General features: G+C 43.2%; 1 protein-coding gene across 4 annotated transcripts in view; it reads right to left on the bottom strand.

The window, feature by feature from the left end:
* Positions 1–1,735: 1,735 nt before the first annotated feature.
* The window catches only part of LOC129840027 (NACHT, LRR and PYD domains-containing protein 12-like), a 66,710-nt gene continuing 45,129 nt past the window's right edge, over positions 1,736–23,316 (bottom strand). For 2 of the 4 annotated variants that reach the window (XM_055907832.1, XM_055907831.1), the window contains exon 21: positions 8,360–8,594. In XM_055907832.1, coding sequence (XP_055763807.1) covers positions 8,454–8,594 — 141 coding nt within the window. In that variant the 3' untranslated portion in view covers positions 8,360–8,453. Of the gene's footprint in view, positions 3,775–5,136; positions 5,285–5,405; positions 5,541–5,773; positions 6,028–6,574; positions 6,790–6,909; positions 6,969–8,359; positions 8,595–23,316 lie in introns of those variants that run through there. The other 2 variants (XM_055907834.1, XR_008757152.1) reach the window with 2 other exon arrangements.

Raw genomic sequence — 23,316 nt, forward strand, 5'->3', positions numbered from 1 at the left:
CCAGCAGAGCCTTCATAAAAAAACACAGAATGTTTCTAGAGACTCGCCTGGGACTCTTACAGCCCTTATTCCTGCGTCTCCAGGATCGTGGGGTTCTGATTGACGAGGAGAGGGAGGAGGTGGTCAGTAAATCCACCAAGACCCTACAGAACCAAGCCCTGCTGGACATGGTGGTAAGGAAAGGGGATGAAGCCCAGGAAGTGTTCTACCAAGTCCTGAGAGAAGCAGACCACTTCCTGGTCAGAGACCTGGAGAAGAAAGCCTGAGAGGTTACCATGGATACAACAACATCAGGAGATATATCACTATACTACTAATACATGACCTGAGAGAGACAGACAGACTGAGAGGTAGCCATGGATACAACCTCACAACCTCAGAAGATAACGAAACATTTATCAGAGACAGAGAGCAGTACATTGAGGAGGAGCCATCCTGACCAAAGGTGGTTGGTGTGTAACGTGATTGGACACCATTCTCACCAGCCCTCCCATCAGTCTGTAGTTTACTATACAAACCCCAGGTCTCAGGCAAGGTGACATCACTGTGAGGCTACTGTCTACCAGACAACCTACCTGTGATACTCTGGTAGACTGGCTGCAGACTACAAGATCAGGGCTACTGTCTACCAGACAACCTACCTGTGTTACTCTGGTCCACTGGCTGCAGACTACAAGATCAGGGCTACTGTCTACCAGACAACCTACCTGTGTTACTCTGGTACACTGGCTGCAGACTACAAGATCAGGGCTACTGTCTACCAGACAACCTACCTGTGTTACTCTGGTAGACTGGCTGCAGACTACAAGATCAGGGCTACTGTCTACCAGACAACCTACCTGTGTTACTCTGGTACACTGGCTACAGACTACAAGATCAGGGCTACTGTCTACCAGACAACCTACCTGTGTTACTCTGGTACACTGGCTACAGACTACAAGATCAGGACTACTGTCTACCAGACAACCTACCGGTGTTACTCTGGTACACTGGCTGCAGACTACAAGATCAGGACTACTGTCTACCAGACAACCTACCGGTGTTACTCTGGTAGACTGGCTGCAGACTACAAGATCATTGAATTTCTATCTGGAACATGGTGAATGTTGAATCATCTTGGGCAGGTCTCAGACAACAACATGTGAGACATAACATCTACCAGACAACTGACTTGTACTGGACAGCTGTACTGTCTGAACACCCAGATATATCTCTGTATAGATAGTGTCTATGTTTATATATTGGTATTTTTAAGAGCATATTTTAAAATGTAATGTCCTTATTTTCCAACAATAGGGACTAGTCTCCTTTTGTGATTGATCAGGAGAAATAGGAGCAACTCTTGCGATAAGGAATATGTCCTTTATGTTTGACTTCTCTGCCATTACAGACTTAATCAGGCTGAATCTCAGGGACTCATTTCACTCTCAGGGAAAGATGTCATATTTTGTACTGTATAAATATCTGGGATAGTGTTTTGTAGTTGCATGAATCTATTTATTCTCCCTCAATTCAATTGATTACAAATACTGTATATCAGCAGTAGGGGGAAGCAGCACCACTGTCCGCCCCACCGCCGTTGTTTTTGTTGCCTAGCGACAGAGCGTCGCGTAACAGGGTAATACAATAATTAAAGTGAATATTGTGCTCTTCTATTGTGCATAAAATGATGTTCAAGGGGAAAACAGTGTTGTTTACAGTAGCTTCTTTGTAATATTGCAAATGGACGTGGCTGTTTAACCATTAAGGATTCCAGCTTTAATCAGACTGAATGTCAGGGACTCGTTTCACTCAGGGAAATATTTTGTATTTTGTTATGTATAACAGAGTCGTGGTGAATTCAGAATTGAGAATGGCTCATAAATCCAATTAATGAATTTTGAATTAATAAGCAGGATACCTAATTGCAATTCAAGGAAATAGTTGAATTCAGTAATATTCAAATGCCTATTCGATTCTATAGTTGTAGTCTATACAAACATACATATTGAAAATAAAATACCAAACATGTTATATACATGCATATAAAATATTGATGAAACAATTGATTTTCAGAACAAACTCTTAAAATGAATGAAAACAAGGAAAACAAAACCTGTAGCTATTATATATCATTAATCACTTAAATGTTGTTCAATATGGGGGAAATACTACATTTCCCACAATGCATTAGTTTAATGCACACATTTACCCTAAAGCCTTCAAGATAAAGCCAAACAAATGAAATGGTTGGAGGAAATATAATGGTCTGTTCTAAGCACAAAGGTTAATAGAGTATATGAACATTGTTTCCAGAGAAAAGTGATATTTTCTTTGGTATCTGGAAGTGTGACCTGTCAGATTCAATTAAACTCTCATGTTCTTTGACTGAGTGAAATGTCTTTGAATTGCACTGAATTAAATTATACTTCCACGTTTTTTGGCCTGGTGGTAGATTGGTCAACATGCCCTTGAGCATTGACCCTGGATGCTTCTGTGTGTCGCTCTGAATGGGAATCTGTTGGACTGTAGTTATTGAGCGGCTTCACTGCAAGTTTCAAATATTCAATAAATAAATTACAAAAAAATTATACTTGTCACTCATTCAGATTCTACATCCTGTGGTGTAGCCAATTGCAATTTAATCTTATGAGTTGAATGGGAGTCAATTCCCAAGTTCTTTATTGAGCACAGACCTGGTGTATAAAATATCTGATATCATATTAGGAAATCAGTCAATTGATATTAATTATTTAGGCTCTAATTTATGGATTTCACTATTGGGCAGGGGCGCAGCCATGGGTGGGCATAGGCCTACCCACTTGGGAGCAAGGCCCACACACTGGGGAGCCATGCCCAGCCAATCAGAATGAGTTTTTCCCCACAAAAAGGCTTGATTACAGACAAAAATGCTCATCAGCTGTCCAGGTGGCTGGTCTCAGATGATGAAACCGGATGTGGAGGCCCTGGGCTGGCGTGGTTACACTTCGTCAGCGATTGTGAGGCCGGTTGGATGTACTGCCAAATTCTCTAAAACGACGTTGGAGTTAGCTTATGGCCGAGAAACAATCATAAAATTCTCTGGCAACAGCTCTGGTGGACATTCCTGCGGTCAGCAGGCCAATTGCACGCACCCACAAAACTTGACATCTGTAATATGTGTCAAAACTACACATTTTATAGTAGCCTTTTGTCCCCAGCACAAGGTGCACCTGTGTAATGATCGTGCTGTTTAATCAGCTTCTTGATAAGCCACACCTGTCACGTGGATGGATTATCTTGTCAAACAAGAAATGCTCACTAACTGGGAAGTAAACAAATTTGTGCATAAAATTTGAGAAATAAGCTTTTTGTGCTTATGACATTTTTGGGGGTTCTTGTTTCAGCTCATGAAACATGTTACCAACACTTTCCATGTTTCGTTTCTATTTTCGCAAAATACATATCGTATCGGCACCTAAGTATTGTATTGTGAGGTGCCTGGAAATTCCCAACTCTACTAAATCACAGATTGCTCCTTTAAGATACTTTTCATTAAATGTTTATTTGGAAGCCACTGATTTGATTATCTCAAGTCTAGTTAATCTTCACGGACAGATGGATGGACAACAGCAGTAGGAGCTGCAGGCCCATGAGGCTGGACCTGGGCGGGGCCTGCTGGCTGAGGAGCAGGCTGATGCGGAGCTGGAACTGCCTGAAGATGGGTAGGAACTGCAGGGCCATGAGCCTGGGCCTGGACAGAAGCTGCTGGTGCTGGTGCCACAGGCCCGTGGGGTGGTTGGACCAGGACAGGAGCTGCAGGTGTAATACATTTTACATCACAGAACCATTATAATACATTATAATACATTAGAATACATTGTTTTATTCAAATGGGATTTCCTCTTATTATCATTGTTTGTGATGAGGTGGCCATCAGGGATGAGACTAATAGAGCTAGAAGAGAACATATCATCATCATAAAAGACCTGATGAGAAGATATCATCATCATCATAGAAGACCTGATGAGAACATTTCATCATCATCATCATAGAAGACCTGATGAGAACATTTCATCATCATCAAAGACCTGATGAGAACATATCATCATCATAGAAGACCTGATGAGAACATATCATCATCATAGAAGACCTGATGAGAACATATCATCATCATAGAAGACCTGATGAGAACATATCATCATCATAGAAGACATGATGAGAACATATCATAATCATAGAAGACCTGATGAGAACATTTCATCATCATAATCATCAAAGACCTGATGAGAACATATCATCATCATAATCATCAAAGACCTGATGAGAACATATCATCATCATAGAAGACCTGATGAGAACATATCATCATCATAGAAGACCTGATGAGAACATTTCATCATCATAATCATCAAAGACCTGATGAGAACATATCATCATCATAATCATCAAAGACCTGATGAGAACATATCATCATCATAGAAGACCTGATGAGAACATATCATCATCATAGAAGACCTGATGAGAACATTTCATCATCATAATCATCAAAGACCTGATGAGAACATATCATCATCATCAAAGACCTGATGAGAACATATCATCATCATCATCATCATCATAGAAGACCTGATGAGAACATATCATCATCATCGTAGAAGACCTGATGAGAACATATCATCATCATCATAGAAGACCTGATGAGAACATATCATCATCATCGTAGAAGACCTGATGAGAACATATCATCATCATCATCATCATCATAGAAGACCTGATGAGAACATATCATCATCGTAGAAGACCTGATGAGAACATATCATCATCATCATCATCATAGAAGACCTGATGAGAACATATCATCATCATCCTCATAGAAGACCTGATGAGAACATATCATCATCGTAGAAGACCTGATGAGAACATTTCATCATCATCCTCATAGAAGACCTGATGAGAACATATCATCATCCTCCTCATAGAAGACCTGATGAGAACATTTCATCATCATAGAAGACCTGATGAGAACATATCATCATCATCATAGAAGACCTGATGAGAACATTTCATCATAATTCAATAACAGCAGCACCTGTAGTTGTACTTCTATTCCTAATGCTACTTCCACCTACACCACATGTCAGAGTTCATTTGAGTTCAGCTCTAAATGTCTGTTACCTGGAAGCCAGACACGTCTCTCCCATTCATTTTCAGTGCTGCCATTTTCTTTCACAAGAAGATCAAACTCTTTAACAACAGTCAGCAAGAACAACTGAAATGTGGGGAAGTAGTTTTCATAGGACTGGAAATCCATAAATTCTGCTGTCTGGAACACAAAAAGCCAGAGTCAGTATCTACGATCTTACATGAAGTGTGAAGATACTGAAGTCAGAGTTAAAGAAATATCTAAAGTTGTAATCTCTTTATGACGTCTAGATAGTAATTACTCTTGGGGTGATCTTATATCCATCTGTAATATCTGTGGAGAGGATGTATGCTTTCTTCGGGATTAGATTGCAGTGAGGATTTGTTTCAACGAAGATTTCTTTGTCTCCATTCCTCCTCTTCCTCTCCTCTTGCACCTTGAGAATCAACAATGGACAGAAATGTTGCTTCAATCAAATACACATGTTGTGCAAACTCAAGCCCTTTGTCAGAAGTATTATTATTTGTTTCTGGTTTGGTGTCAACAAGTATATGAACATGCATTATTGTGGCACAGAGAGAATGTTATTTTTCTATGTTGTGTAACACTGCCAGCCTGATGGAATTCCAGACAGACAGAAGTGGGATTTGAAATCTTAGTTATGCTTACCTCTCTGATCACAACATTTCTGGGAAGCAACAACACATTCAGGATGGACCTCTGTTCAGAGAGAAACGGTTGGTGGAACAACAACACAAGCCCCTGGATAGGGGAGATGGGAGCATCATCATCCGTGACATCACCATACGCAGAGGATCCAGTGATGTTTATTATGACATGTGTGTCCGTTGTCTCATGGGGAGGGAGAAACTCCACGTTGTCATCAGTCACATGGGCAACAGACAGGAAGTCACATCCACCATCTAGGAAAGAAAGGATTTCCTCAATTCCTCTCATACTCTCCTCACCTCCTTTTGAAAAAGGTCAAAGGTAATTGAAGAAGGAATGTGGAAACAAATGCGCTTGTATGAAATGAGACTCCTTCTCCACTAGCGAGTCATCAGGCAAATGAAATTTACAGGGGTGGAATCCCAAATGACTTGTAGTTAGTTGTGCTAGATGTTTCATAGATAAATGGAGAAGTAACATATTGTTTTTAAAGGTATGCATTTTTTTCTCTTATGAGAAAACAGCTGTTTCAAAGGGCTGATTTCGTAACTCTTCCGCGGGAGGATAGACCTGAGCATCCTCCGCTGCAGAAGGCAATCAGCATTCTATTATTACCATCATCATTAGTAATTATTACTATTCTTTTTAGGCAGACTTTTGTCCAATTGAGAATCTCCCAAAAGAGAACATTGAGCTTTCTCTGATATACTACAATAGCAATGACAAATGAGGCAATGAACAAATTACATTTACAATCTTGTTCAGGGCAGTTGAACATCTTTCATTCATGAAAATACTGACCAGAATGAATCTGACAGTGTGGGAGGTGTAGTTGACAGACCGACTTCTGAGGGCAGTCGATGTTGAACAGGGGTCCTGCAGGTCTCTTGCCACTCTGGGATAGAAGCCTCCTGTCCCAGTGGACTGTCCTATAGAGCACCTCTCCCTCTCCCTCCATCCTGAACACCAGGCCTGTTACACTGCACTGGAACAGACCTGCACTGGGGCACTGGAACCTAGAGGAAACAATGGTGAAGAATGACATTTTAATTACATTCCCTGAATATGATTTTAAAAATGAGGTATTGTCCTTAGAAACTATTAATGAGAAAACAAGTAAAATAATACTGAGTTACCTGTATTCTCCCTTGCCCTCATGATCGTAGATTTCTGGTTCAAAGTTTTCAAGAGACCTCTAAAATTGAAAAACAATAGATTATGAAGATTATGAAGAGAAATGTAATAGAAACATATTCAACTTGTCTTTCTTATCAGTGAAGGTCTTACCATGGGAGGATCAGTAGTACACAGGCTCTGGTCCACTACTCTACATTCTGTCTGTCTTATCAGTGAGGGTCTTACCATGGGAGGATCAGTAGTACACAGGCTCTGGTCCACTACTCTACATTCTGTCTGTCTTATCAAGTGAGGGTCTTACCATGGGAGGGTCAGTAGTACACAGGCTCTGGTCCACTACTCTACATTCTGTCTGTCTTATCAGTGAAGGTCTTACCATGGGAGGATCAGTAGTACACAGGCTCTGGTCCACTACTCTACATTCTGTCTGTCTTATCAGTGAAGGTCTTACCATGGGAGGATCAGTAGTACACAGGCTCTGGTCCACTACTCTACATTCTGTCTGTCTTATCAGTGAAGGTCTTACCATGGGAGGATCAGTAGTACACAGGCTCTGGTCCACTACTCTACATTCTGTCTGTCTTATCAGTGAAGGTCTTACCATGGGAGGGTCAGTAGTACACAGGCTCTGGTCTACTACTCTACATTCTGTCTGTCTTACCATGGGAGGGTCAGTAGTACACAGGCTCTGGTCCACTACTCTACATTCTGTCTGTCTTATCAGTGAAGGTCTTACCATGGGAGGGTCAGTAGTACACAGGCTCTGGTCCACTACTCTACATTCTGTCTGTCTTATCAGTGAAGGTCTTACCATGGGAGGATCAGTAGTACACAGGCTCTGGTCCACTACTCTACATTCTGTCTGTCTTATCAGTGAAGGTCTTACCATGGGAGGATCAGTAGTACACAAGCTCTGGTCCACTACTCTACATTCTGTCTGTCTTATCAGTGAAGGTCTTACCATGGGAGGATCAGTAGTACACAGGCTCTGGTCCACTACTCTACATTCTGTCTGTCTTATCAGTGAGGGTCTTACCATGGGAGGATCAGTAGTACACAGGCTCTGGTCCACTACTCTACATTCTGTCTGTCTTATCAAGTGAGGGTCTTACCATGGGAGGGTCAGTAGTACACAGGCTCTGGTCCACTACTCTACATTCTGTCTGTCTTATCAGTGAAGGTCTTACCATGGGAGGGTCAGTAGTATACAGGCTCTGGTCCACTACTCTACATTCTGTCTGTCTTATCAGTGAAGGTCTTACCATGGGAGGGTCAGTAGTACACAGGCTCTGGTCCACTACTCTACATTCTGTCTGTCTTATCAGTGAAGGTCTTACCATGGGAGGGTCGGTAGTACACAGGCTCTGGTCCACTACTCTACATTCTGTCTGTCTTATCAGTGAAGGTCTTACCATGGGAGGATCAGTAGTACACAGGCTCTGGTCCACTACTCTACATTCTGTCTGTCTTATCAGTGAAGGTCTTACCATGGGAGGATCAGTAGTACACAGGCTCTGGTCCACTACTCTACATTCTGTGATGCTTAACTCCTCCATGGCCTCAGCTGAGCTGTCAGACACACTGACACAGTCCTGGCTCTCTTCTTCCATTGTCCTATTAGTCGATGATGGCAAGGTGAAGGCCTGTCCAACAATGGGATCATTGGGTTCCAGGAGAGGAGAATCTGCACAACAATAGTGTAATTATCAAATGTTAGTTATTGGTTTAAAGTGGTCTTTGTATTAAATACAGATGTAGGATCTTAATTTGAGCCATGTTTGCTTCAGCAGGAAAATAATCCTGCAGCAACAGGAAATGTGAACCATTTTTTATTTAACTAGGCAAGTCAGTTAAGAACAAATTCCTATTTACAATGACGGCCTACCTCGGCAAAACCTGGACCACGCTGGGCCAATTGTGCGCAGCCCTATTGGACTCCAATTACGTCCGGATGTGATACAGCCTGGAATCGAACCAGGGACTGCAGTGACGCCTCTAGCACTGAGATGCAGTGCCTTAGAGCGCTGCGCCCCTGGGTAGCACATTGTCTATTATAATTAACTGACACTTTTTTAGGGGATGATACATTTTTCATTAGGGCAAATCAAGTGGAAAATACAAACTTCAGAGAACTTTAAAACTCCAATACATTACAAGTTTGTATTTCCTGCTGCGTAGTAAAATGATTTGCAACAAAAGAGCGATCAAATTAGGATCCTATATCTGTAGGACCATCTCCTTCACTCTTACCTTGGGTTCTAGGAGGATTATGGGCCATGTCTAAAGTCAATTTGAGCAAAGAAAATATAGTAGATCATATATAGTAGATATTCTCTGCAAACACTGCAATCTACTGTGTGTGTGCTTCAGTTCCTAATATAACTTCATGATGATGAGATATTGAGAGACAATTAGAAAGATTCTAGTATTTCCTACCAATATGAATATATATTTTTAAATTGTACCTTTATTTAACTAGGCAAGTCAGTTAACTTCTTATTTACAACGACAGCCTAGGAACAGTGTGTTAACTTCCTTGTCCAGGGGCAGAACGACAGATTTTTACCTTGTCAGGTCGTTGATTCGATACTGCAACCGTCCGGTTACTAGTCTAGCGCTCTATTTGTGGAACGTTCCAACAGGAATCTGTTCCAAAAACGTCATAAAGTACAAGGTAGTTTGATCAATTAATCTAGCTAACTAGCTTCGGAATTGGCATCAACTCACCGCGTAGTGTATCCTTAAAAACGTTTGTCCACAGCTCAATCGATACGATTGAGTCTCATGTTGTTCTCCTCTTTGTTCGTGTAGTATTTCCGGTATTGACGTTGTGTTGTTGGCGACTTAATCTTCTTCGTGGCGGTCCGCAAACAAACGTTTAAAGTGCCGCCAACTCCCGTCTTGGAATCAATCATGATCTGACCAATTCTGTACTACCATGAAAATACAATTCAAAACCAAATAAATCTTTAACTTCTACCACACCCTCCCCCCAACCCTATTAAGATTTATCTATAACACTCCAGCTTTAGGATTGTTCAGCATGTCAACAACCGTTTGTTACCACCAATATATTATAACCTTCAACCTGTCATTTCTGCTTTCCACAACCAGAGTCGTATTGATAAAAACTATGAAGTCAACTTTATTCATTATCAAAGTTTCCTTTGACACCACACATTTATGAGCATAATATTTCTGAACAGACCTCCAAACCAGGACCAGCAGAAACACAAGACCCGACAGTAGGTCCACTTACTACAGGTACATCCATGTCAGCTCCATCAGTCTGACAGTAGGTCCACTTACTACAGGTACCTCCATGTCAGCTCCATCAGTCTGACAGTAGGTCCACTTACTACAGGTACATCCATGTCAGCTCCATCAGTAGGTCCACTTACTACAGGTACATTCATGTCAGCTCCATCAGTCTGACAGTAGGTCCACTTACTACAGGTACATCCATGTCAGCTCCATCAGTAGGTCCACTTACTACAGGTACATTCATGTCAGCTCCATCAGTCTGACAGTAGGTCCACTTACTACAGGTACATTCATGTCAGCTCCATCAGTAGGTCCACTTACTACAGGAACATCCATGTCAGCTCCATCAGTCTGACAGTAGGTCCACTTACTACAGGTACATCCATGTCAGCTACATCAGTCTGACAGTAGGTCCACTTACTACAGGTACATCCATGTCAGCTCCATCAGTCTGACAGTAGGTCCACTTACTACAGGTACATCCATGTCAGCTCCATCAGTAGGTCCACTTACTACAGGTACATCCATGTCAGCTCCATCAGTCTGACAGTAGGTCCACTTACTACAGGTACATCCATGTCAGCTCCATCAGTCTGACAGTAGGTCCACTTACTACAGGTACATCCATGTCAACTCCATCAGTAGGTCCACTTACTACAGGTACATTCATGTCAGCTCCATCAGTCTGACAGTAGGTCCACTTACTACAGGTACATCCATGTCAACTCCATCAGTCTGACAGTAGGTCCACTTACTACAGGTACATCCATGTCAGCTCCATCAGTAGGTCCACTTATTACAGGTACATTCATGTCAGATCCATCAGTCTGACAGTAGGTCCACTTACTACAGGTACATCCATGTCAGCTCCATCAGTCTGACAGTAGGTCCACTTACTACAGGAACATCCATGTCAGCTCCATCAGTAGGTCCACTTACTACAGGTACATCCATGTCAGCTCCATCAGTAGGTCCACTTACTACAGGTACATCCATGTCAGATCCATCAGTCTGACAGTAGGTCCACTTACTACAGGAACATCCATGTCAGCTCCATCAGTAGGTCCACTTACTACAGGTACATCCATATCAGCTCCATCAGTCTGACAGTAGGTCCACTTACTACAGGTACATCCATGTCAGCTCCATCAGTCTGACAGTAGGTCCACTTACTACAGGTACATTCATGTCAGCTCCATCAGTCTGACAGTAGGTCCACTTACTACAGGAACATTCATGTCAGCTCCATCAGTAGGTCCACTTACTACAGGTACATTCATGTCAGCTCCATCAGTCTGACAGTAGGTCCACTTACTACAGGTACATCCATGTCAGCTCCATCAGTAGGTCCACTTACTACAGGAACATCCATGTCAGCTCCATCAGTCTGACAGTAGGTCCACTTACTACAGGTACATTCATGTCAGCTCCATCAGTCTGACAGCAGGTCCACTTACTACAGGTTCATCCATGTCAGCTCCATCAGTCTGACAGTAGGTCCACTTACTACAGGAACATCCATGTCAGCTCCATCAGTAGGTCCACTTACTACAGGTACATCCATGTCAGCTCCATCAATAGGTCCACTTACTACAGGTACATCCATGTCAGATCCATCAGTCTGACAGTAGGTCCACTTACTACAGGAACATCCATGTCAGCTCCATCAGTAGGTCCACTTACTACAGGTACATTCATGTCAGCTCCATCAGTCTGACAGTAGGTCCACTTACTACAGGTACATCCATGTCAGCTCCATCAGTCTGACAGCAGGTCCACTTACTACAGGTACATCCATGTCAGCTCCATCAGTTTGACAGTAGGTCCACTTACTACAGGTACATCCATGTCAGCTCCATCAGTAGGTCCACTTACTACAGGTACATCCATGTCAGCTTCATCAGTCTGACAGTAGGTCCACTTACTACAGGTACATCCATGTCAGATCCATCAGTCTGACAGTAGGTCCACTTACTACAGGTACATCCATGTCAGCTCCATCAGTCTGACAGTAGGTCCACTTACTACAGGAACATCCATGTCAGCTCCATCAGTCCTCACTGTAGTTCTACCAATCTGTTCTACAGGAACATCTAGCGTCGTCCGGGTTAGGGGGGGTCTGGCCAGAAGGGATGTCCTTGTCTCATCGCGCACCAGCGACTCCTGTGGCGGGCCGGGCGCAGTGTGCGCTAACCAAGGGAGCCGGGTGCACGGTGTTTCCTCCGACACATTGGTGCTGCTGGCTTCCGGGTTGGAGGCACGCTGTGTTAAGAAGCAGTGCGGCTTGGTTGGGTTGTGTTTCGGAGGACGCATGGCTTTCGACCTTCGTCTCTCCCGAGCCCGTACGGGAGTTGTAGCGATGAGACAAGATAGTAATTACTAGCAATTGGATACCACCAAAATTGGGGAGAAAAGGGGATACTTTTTTTTTTTTTTTTTTAGAATAGACCATTATATTTACACCAACCATTTCATTTGTTTGGCTTTTTTATGATTTATGGTCAACTTGAGTGTTAATTAAACTAATGTATTGTGAGAAATGTAGTATTTCCCTCATGTTGAACTCCCTGAAATGGATAATCAAGGAAAACAAAATCTTTATGCAAATATTCTACGGTATTATATTTCATTCGTAACTGACATTTAGTGAGGACTGATGGAGCTGACATGGATGTTCCTGTAGTAAGTGGACCTACTGTCAGACTGATGAAGCTGACATGGATGTACCTGTAGTAAGTGGACCTACTGTCAGACTGATGAAGCTGACATGGATGTACCTGTAGTAAGTGGACCTACTGTCAGACTGATGGATCTGACATGGATGTACCTGTAGTAAGTGGACCTACTGTCAGACTGATGGAGCTGACATGGATGTACCTGTAGTAAGTGGACCTACTGTCAGACTGATGAAGCTGACATGGATGTACCTGTAGTAAGTGGACCTACTGATGGAGCTGACATGGATGTACCTGTAGTAAGTGGACCTACTGTCAGACTGATGGAGCTGACATGGATGTACCTGTAGTAAGTGGACCTACTGTCAGACTGATGAAGCTGACATGGATGTACCTGTAGTAAGTGGACCTACTGTCAGACTGATGGAGCTGACATGAATGTACCTGTAGTAAGTGGACCTACTGATGGAGCTGACATGGATGTACCTGTAGTAAGTGGACCTACTGTCAGACTGATGGAGCTGACATGAATGTACCTGTAGTAAGTGGACCTACTGATGGAGCTGACATGGATGTACCTGTAGTAAGTGGACCTACTGTCAGACTGATGAAGCTGACATGGATGTACCTGTAGTAAGTGGACCTACTGATGGAGCTGACATGGATGTACCTGTAGTAAGTGGACCTACTGTCAGACTGATGGAGCTGACATGGATGTACCTGTAGTAAGTGGACCTACTGTCAGACTGATGAAGCTGACATGGATGTACCTGTAGTAAGTGGACCTACTGTCAGACTGATGGAGCTGACATGAATGTACCTGTAGTAAGTGGACCTACTGATGGAGCTGACATGGATGTACCTGTAGTAAGTGGACCTACTGTCAGACTGATGGAGCTGACATGGATGTACCTGTAGTAAGTGGACCTACTGTCAGACTGATGAAGCTGACATGGATGTACCTGTAGTAAGTGGACCTACTGTCAGACTGATGAAGCTGACATGGATGTACCTGTAGTAAGTGGACCTACTGTCAGACTGATGGAGCTGACATGGATGTACCTGTAGTAAGTGGACCTACTGTCAGACTGATGAAGCTGACATGGATGTACCTGTAGTAAGTGGACCTACTGATGGAGCTGACATGGATGTACCTGTAGTAAGTGGACCTACTGATGGAGCTGACATGGATGTACCTGTAGTAAGTGGACCTACTGATGGAGCTGACATGGATGTACCTGTAGTAAGTGGACCTACTGATGGAGCTGACATGGATGTACCTGTAGTAAGTGGACCTACTGATGGATCTGACATGGATGTACCTGTAGTAAGTGGACCTACTGATGGAGCTGACATGGATGTACCTGTAGTAAGTGGACCTACTGATGGAGCTGACATGGATGTACCTGTAGTAAGTGGACCTACTGATGGAGCTGACATGGATGTACCTGTAGTAAGTGGACCTACTGATGGAGCTGACATGGATGTACCTGTAGTAAGTGGACCTACTGATGGAGCTGACATGGATGTACCTGTAGTAAGTGGACCTACTGATGGAGCTGACATGGATGTTCCTGTAGTAAGTGGACCTACTGATGGAGCTGACATGGATGTACCTGTAGTAAGTGGACCTACTGATGGAGCTGACATGGATGTACCTGTAGTAAGTGGACCTACTGATGGATCTGACATGGATGTACCTGTAGTAAGTGGACCTACTGATGGAGCTGACATGGATGTACCTGTAGTAAGTGGACCTACTGATGGAGCTGACATGGATGTACCTGTAGTAAGTGGACCTACTGATGGAGCTGACATGGATGTACCTGTAGTAAGTGGACCTACTGATGGAGCTGACATGGATGTACCTGTAGTAAGTGGACCTACTGATGGAGCTGACATGGATGTACCTGTAGTAAGTGGACCTACTGATGGAGCTGACATGGATGTACTTGTAGTAAGTGGACCTACTGATGGAGCTGACATGGATGTACCTGTAGTAAGTGGACCTACTGTCAGACTGATGAAGCTGACATGGATGTACCTGTAGTAAGTGGACCTACTGATGGAGCTGACATGGATGTACCTGTAGTAAGTGGACCTACTGTCAGACTGATGGAGCTGACATGGATGTACCTGTAGTAAGTGGACCTACTGTCAGACTGATGAAGCTGACATGGATGTACCTGTAGTAAGTGGACCTACTGTCAGACTGATGGAGCTGACATGAATGTACCTGTAGTAAGTGGACCTACTGATGGAGCTGACATGGATGTACCTGTAGTAAGTGGACCTACTGTCAGACTGATGGAGCTGACATGGATGTACCTGTAGTAAGTGGACCTACTGTCAGACTGATGAAGCTGACATGGATGTACCTGTAGTAAGTGGACCTACTGTCAGACTGATGAAGCTGACATGGATGTACCTGTAGTAAGTGGACCTACTGTCAGACTGATGGAGCTGACATGGATGTACCTGTAGTAAGTGGACCTACTGTCAGACTGATGGAGCTGACATGGATGTACCTGTAGTAAGTGGACCTACTGTCAGACTGATGAAGCTGACATGGATGTACCTGTAGTAAGTGGACCTACTGTCAGACTGATGAAGCTGACATGGATGTACCTGTAGTAAGTGGACCTACTGATGGAGCTGACATGGATGTACCTGTAGTAAGTGGACCTACTGATGGAGCTGACATGGATGTACCTGTAGTAACTGGACCTACTGATGGAGCTGACATGGATGTACCTGTAGTAAGTGGACCTACTGATGGAGCTGACATGGATGTACCTGTAGTAAGTGGACCTACTGATGGATCTGACATGGATGTACCTGTAGTAAGTGGACCTACTGATGGAGCTGACATGGATGTACCTGTAGTAAGTGGACCTACTGATGGAGCTGACATGGATGTACCTGTAGTAAGTGGACCTACTGATGGAGCTGACATGGATGTACCTGTAGTAAGTGGACCTACTGATGGAGCTGACATGGATGTACCTGTAGTAAGTGGACCTACTGATGGAGCTGACATGGATGTTCCTGTAGTAAGTGGACCTACTGATGGAGCTGACATGGATGTACCTGTAGTAAGTGGACCTACTGATGGAGCTGACATGGATGTACCTGTAGTAAGTGGACCTACTGATGGAGCTGACATGGATGTACCTGTAGTAAGTGGACCTACTGATGGAGCTGACATGGATGTACCTGTAGTAAGTGGACCTACTGATGGAGCTGACATGGATGTACCTGTAGTAAGTGGACCTACTGATGGAGCTGACATGGATGTACCTGTAGTAAGTGGACCTACTGATGGAGCTGACATGGATGTACCTGTAGTAAGTGGACCTACTGATGGAGCTGACATGGATGTACCTGTAGTAAGTGGACCTACTGATGGATCTGACATGGATGTACCTGTAGTAAGTGGACCTACTGATGGAGCTGACATGGATGTACCTGTAGTAAGTGGACCTACTGATGGAGCTGACATGGATGTACCTGTAGTAAGTGGACCTACTGATGGAGCTGACATGGATGTACCTGTAGTAAGTGGACCTACTGATGGAGCTGACATGGATGTACCTGTAGTAAGTGGACCTACTGTCAGACTGATGGAGCTGACATGGATGTACCTGTAGTAAGTGGACCTACTGTCAGACTGATGAAGCTGACATGGATGTACCTGTAGTAAGTGGACCTACTGTCAGACTGATGGAGCTGACATGAATGTACCTGTAGTAAGTGGACCTACTGATGGAGCTGACATGGATGTACCTGTAGTAAGTGGACCTACTGTCAGACTGATGGAGCTGACATGGATGTACCTGTAGTAAGTGGACCTACTGTCAGACTGATGAAGCTGACATGGATGTACCTGTAGTAAGTGGACCTACTGTCAGACTGATGAAGCTGACATGGATGTACCTGTAGTAAGTGGACCTACTGTCAGACTGATGGAGCTGACATGGATGTACCTGTAGTAAGTGGACCTACTGTCAGACTGATGAAGCTGACATGGATGTACCTGTAGTAAGTGGACCTACTGATGGAGCTGACATGGATGTACCTGTAGTAAGTGGACCTACTGATGGAGCTGACATGGATGTACCTGTAGTAAGTGGACCTACTGATGGAGCTGACATGGATGTACCTGTAGTAAGTGGACCTACTGATGGAGCTGACATGGATGTACCTGTAGTAAGTGGACCTACTGATGGATCTGACATGGATGTACCTGTAGTAAGTGGACCTACTGATGGAGCTGACATGGATGTACCTGTAGTAAGTGGACCTACTGATGGAGCTGACATGGATGTACCTGTAGTAAGTGGACCTACTGATGGAGCTGACATGGATGTACCTGTAGTAAGTGGACCTACTGATGGAGCTGACATGGATGTACCTGTAGTAAGTGGACCTACTGATGGAGCTGACATGGATGTACCTGTAGTAAGTGGACCTACTGATGGAGCTGACATGGATGTTCCTGTAGTAAGTGGACCTACTGATGGAGCTGACATGGATGTACCTGTAGTAAGTGGACCTACTGATGGAGCTGACATGGATGTACCTGTAGTAAGTGGACCTACTGATGGATCTGACATGGATGTACCTGTAGTAAGTGGACCTACTGATGGAGCTGACATGGATGTACCTGTAGTAAGTGGACCTACTGATGGAGCTGACATGGATGTACCTGTAGTAAGTGGACCTACTGATGGAGCTGACATGGATGTACCTGTAGTAAGTGGACCTACTGATGGAGCTGACATGGATGTACCTGTAGTAAGTGGACCTACTGATGGAGCTGACATGGATGTACCTGTAGTAAGTGGACCTACTGATGGAGCTGACATGGATGTACTTGTAGTAAGTGGACCTACTGATGGAGCTGACATGGATGTACCTGTAGTAAGTGGACCTACTGTCAGACTGATGAAGCTGACATGGATGTACCTGTAGTAAGTGGACCTACTGATGGAGCTGACATGGATGTACCTGTAGTAAGTGGACCTACTGTCAGACTGATGGAGCTGACATGGATGTACCTGTAGTAAGTGGACCTACTGTCAGACTGATGAAGCTGACATGGATGTACCTGTAGTAAGTGGACCTACTGTCAGACTGATGGAGCTGACATGAATGTACCTGTAGTAAGTGGACCTACTGATGGAGCTGACATGGATGTACCTGTAGTAAGTGGACCTACTGTCAGACTGATGGAGCTGACATGGATGTACCTGTAGTAAGTGGACCTACTGTCAGACTGATGAAGCTGACATGGATGTACCTGTAGTAAGTGGACCTACTGTCAGACTGATGAAGCTGACATGGATGTACCTGTAGTAAGTGGACCTACTGTCAGACTGATGGAGCTGACATGGATGTACCTGTAGTAAGTGGACCTACTGTCAGACTGATGGAGCTGACATGGATGTACCTGTAGTAAGTGGACCTACTGTCAGACTGATGAAGCTGACATGGATGTACCTGTAGTAAGTGGACCTACTGTCAGACTGATGAAGCTGACATGGATGTACCTGTAGTAAGTGGACCTACTGATGGAGCTGACATGGATGTACCTGTAGTAAGTGGACCTACTGATGGAGCTGACATGGATGTACCTGTAGTAACTGGACCTACTGATGGAGCTGACATGGATGTACCTGTAGTAAGTGGACCTACTGATGGAGCTGACATGGATGTACCTGTAGTAAGTGGACCTACTGATGGATCTGACATGGATGTACCTGTAGTAAGTGGACCTACTGATGGAGCTGACATGGATGTACCTGTAGTAAGTGGACCTACTGATGGAGCTGACATGGATGTACCTGTAGTAAGTGGACCTACTGATGGAGCTGACATGGATGTACCTGTAGTAAGTGGACCTACTGATGGAGCTGACATGGATGTACCTGTAGTAAGTGGACCTACTGATGGAGCTGACATGGATGTTCCTGTAGTAAGTGGACCTACTGATGGAGCTGACATGGATGTACCTGTAGTAAGTGGACCTACTGATGGAGCTGACATGGATGTACCTGTAGTAAGTGGACCTACTGATGGAGCTGACATGGATGTACCTGTAGTAAGTGGACCTACTGATGGAGCTGACATGGATGTACCTGTAGTAAGTGGACCTACTGATGGAGCTGACATGGATGTACCTGTAGTAAGTGGACCTACTGATGGAGCTGACATGGATGTACCTGTAGTAAGTGGACCTACTGATGGAGCTGACATGGATGTACCTGTAGTAAGTGGACCTACTGATGGAGCTGACATGGATGTACCTGTAGTAAGTGGACCTACTGATGGATCTGACATGGATGTACCTGTAGTAAGTGGACCTACTGATGGAGCTGACATGGATGTACCTGTAGTAAGTGGACCTACTGATGGAGCTGACATGGATGTACCTGTAGTAAGTGGACCTACTGATGGAGCTGACATGGATGTACCTGTAGTAAGTGGACCTACTGATGGAGCTGACATGGATGTACCTGTAGTAAGTGGACCTACTGATGGAGCTGACATGGATGTACCTGTAGTAAGTGGACCTACTGATGGAGCTGACATGGATGTACCTGTAGTAAGTGGACCTACTGATGGAGCTGACATGGATGTACCTGTAGTAAGTGGACCTACTGATGGAGCTGACATGGATGTACCTGTAGTAAGTGGACCTACTGATGGAGCTGACATGGATGTACCTGTAGTAAGTGGACCTACTGATGGAGCTGACATGGATGTACCTGTAGTAAGTGGACCTACTGATGGAGCTGACATGGATGTACCTGTAGTAAGTGGACCTACTGATGGAGCTGACATGGATGTACCTGTAGTAAGTGGACCTACTGATGGAGCTGACATGGATGTACCTGTAGTAAGTGGACCTACTGATGGAGCTGACATGGATGTACCTGTAGTAAGTGGACCTACTGATGGAGCTGACATGGATGTTCCTGTAGTAAGTGGACCTACTGATGGAGCTGACATGGATGTACCTGTAGTAAGTGGACCTACTGATGGAGCTGACATGGATGTACCTGTAGTAAGTGGACCTACTGATGGATCTGACATGGATGTACCTGTAGTAAGTGGACCTACTGATGGAGCTGACATGGATGTACCTGTAGTAAGTGGACCTACTGATGGAGCTGACATGGATGTACCTGTAGTAAGTGGACCTACTGATGGATCTGACATGGATGTACCTGTAGTAAGTGGACCTACTGATGGAGCTGACATGGATGTACCTGTAGTAAGTGGACCTACTGATGGAGCTGACATGGATGTACCTGTAGTAAGTGGACCTACTGATGGAGCTGACATGGATGTACCTGTAGTAAGTGGACCTACTGATGGAGCTGACATGGATGTTTCACCAATATTTTATATGCATGTACATTACATGTTTGATATTGAATTTACAATTTGTACATTTGTATAGACTACACCTAAAGAATAGAAGACACATTTTAATTTCACAGAATTCAATTATATTTTCTTTCATTCAAATTCGAATTGCAATTATGAATCCTGTTTACTACTTCAATTCAAATTAATTTATTTGGAATTTCAGTCATTCTCAATTCAATTCTGAAATTGGCCACAACCCTGTTATACACTACAAATACAACCTATTTCCCTGAGAGTGAAAAGAGTCCCTGACATTCAGTCTGATTAGATCTGGAATCCATAATGGTGAAACAGCCACGTCCGTTTGAGATATTACAACGGAGAAGTCACTATAAACAACCACACTGTTTTCCCCTCAGACATCATTAAACACATGATAGAAGAGCACAATATGAACTGCAATTATTTGTACCATGCTGCACGGCGCTCCGTAGCTAAGCAACAAGAACAAGGTGGTGGGGAGGCCAGTGGTGATGTTTCCCCCTACTGCTGACTCCAATGTGGCCAAAACTTCATAGTTACCTTAAAAGAATTGTTTGGATAAAGGATATACAGTATTTGCAATCTCAAGAGCGAGAGTTGCGCATATTTATCCTGATCAATCACAAAAAGGAGACCACTAGTCCCTACTGTTAGAAAATAATGACATTTTAAAAGATGCTCTTAACATAGGTAAAGACATTGTCACACAAATACTTTGATTGAAAAGGGGTTTGGTTTGGGGGTTCTAAGTGCAGAGTTTTGAGGATGATGATTCAGGTCTCGTCTGAATGGAGCCTCAAATATGGACTTGGTTTAAACACTGTTAGAATTTCTGTAATTTCATCCCTTTCAATCACCTCCCGCACCTTGAAAGGACCAACAATTGTGTGTTTCCTTCATTTTTTTTGAAGAGAATGTAAGTAAAACAATACTTAAAGCTTGAGAATAATGCAATAAGGTCAAAAGATGGAATTCAGTCAAACTTGCTACTTGTTCCTTGCTACTCTCCATAATGGTTTGATTAAATGTTTAGCCGTTAAGCTAGCATTACATTTGATTGAATTCCAGCCAGATAGAAGTGGGTTTGTAGGGTTGTAGGGTTCCAGCTCACCTCTTTTCTCACAACATTTCTGGGAAGCAACAACACATTCAGGATGGACCTCTGTTCAGGGACAAACGGTTGGTGGAATAACAACACAAGCCCCTGGATAGGGGAGATGGGAGCATCTTCTTCATGGACATTTCCATAAGCAGAGAATCCAGTGATGTTAATTATGTTGTGTGTTTCTGTTAGAATGAGGCTGTAACGTAACAAAATGTGGAAAATTCAAGGAGTCTGAATAATTTCAGAATGCTCTGTATGTGTATTGTTATTATTGGCTGTACTTGTAGCCTAAAACAATTATACATCCACACAAGTGTGGCACTAAAACGTATTGATATCAACGTAGCCTAAACAGACAAGAGGGGAAACCAGTATCTTTGATACAACTTCATAACTGTGAGGACGCAAGTGCCATGTTTGGTGACTTGATGGAAAAATGTTATGCGATTTAAGTCGCAAAAGCATACTAAGGTTAACTACAATGAAGATTATAACCTTGCTATGAATTCATATGATATTACAGTGTTATGAATTCATAGCAAGATTAACATTTATCCAGACATTGTATCATGTTTCTTGGTCAAGTCAATCTCGAACTAACATGTTTCTGTACGTGAAACGGATACTACTACTGTACTGTACAGATATAATATATTTATCCATGAAATAATAGCATACGCAGTCTTCCTTAAACTATATTTCTTACCATGGATGGGTCCGTTTACAGTTTACTTGTTTCCAACCGCCCAGCCCATCCTTCGTCTTCAATGAGGTTTATCGGCGGTTGGCAACCAATAAATGTTGCATCACAGGTAGGCTGGACACATGACATTTTTAACAACGTTTGTATTTAATAAAAACTAGTTCATTGCATCCGCAATTTTTTCCAAGCCGGATGCCATTTCAATCATGAGAATCTCCTCTTTGTAATTATGTAAATCTGGGCAGCGAGCTTGTTTTCATTTTTTCACCTACTTTCTCATTACGCAGATATAAGCGCAGTTAACACCATCGAGGTGTTTACTTTCTCATTACGCAGACATAAGCACAGTTGACACCATCGAGGTGAGGATGTTTACTTTCTACACAAGTCGTTTTTTTCCAGTTTCGTCCGATGAACGGATTGTAGTGGTAAAATAAAAAGTGAGATTTTTGTTGTTGTGCCATTTAGGCGAAATGGAATTCTAAGCATCACTCCAGTCAAAACAGGCTCTGCGAACGTTCGAGCAAGAGAACACAAGCTAAGGTTAAACATTCTTCTCCAAAGACTGAATATCGTTTCTAGAGAAATAATTACTACGTTGGAAATGCTTGTTCTCAATGCATCAGTCGGGTTTAGAGTAAAATAAGTCAGTCCAATATGATGATGGTTGTGTTGATGATGATGATGACTGCACTTTGGGACCTGTGACCACAATAATCTCATGATAACAGTTTTTCTTAATTCAATGAAATGAAGGATTTGATGAATGAATCGATTCGATAAATATGTTAATGTAGGGATAATGATGTGAAAATGTTAAACGCTTAAAAAATACCTTTATATACTTATGCAGTTTATCCTACTATAAATCAAATCAATGTTTATTCATCACGGCTTACTTGCCAGCTCCTACAGTTGAAGTCGGAAGTTCTCATACTCTTAGATTGGAGTCATTAACTAGTTTTACAACCACTCCACATATTTGTTAATAACAAACTATAGTTTTGGCAAGTCGGTTAAGACATCTACTTTGTGCATGACACAATACATTTTTCCAACAATTGTTTACAGACAGATTATTTCACTTATAACTCACTGTATCAGAGCTCCAGTGGGTCAGAAGTTTACATACACTCAATCAAATTCAATCAAATGTATTTATAAAGCCCTTCTTACATCAGCTGATGTCACAAGGTGCTGTACAGAAACCCAGCCTAAAACCCCAAACAGCAAGCAATGC

Source organism: Salvelinus fontinalis, chromosome 40, assembly GCF_029448725.1.
Source record: "Salvelinus fontinalis isolate EN_2023a chromosome 40, ASM2944872v1, whole genome shotgun sequence".
Lineage (NCBI taxonomy): Eukaryota > Metazoa > Chordata > Actinopteri > Salmoniformes > Salmonidae > Salvelinus > Salvelinus fontinalis.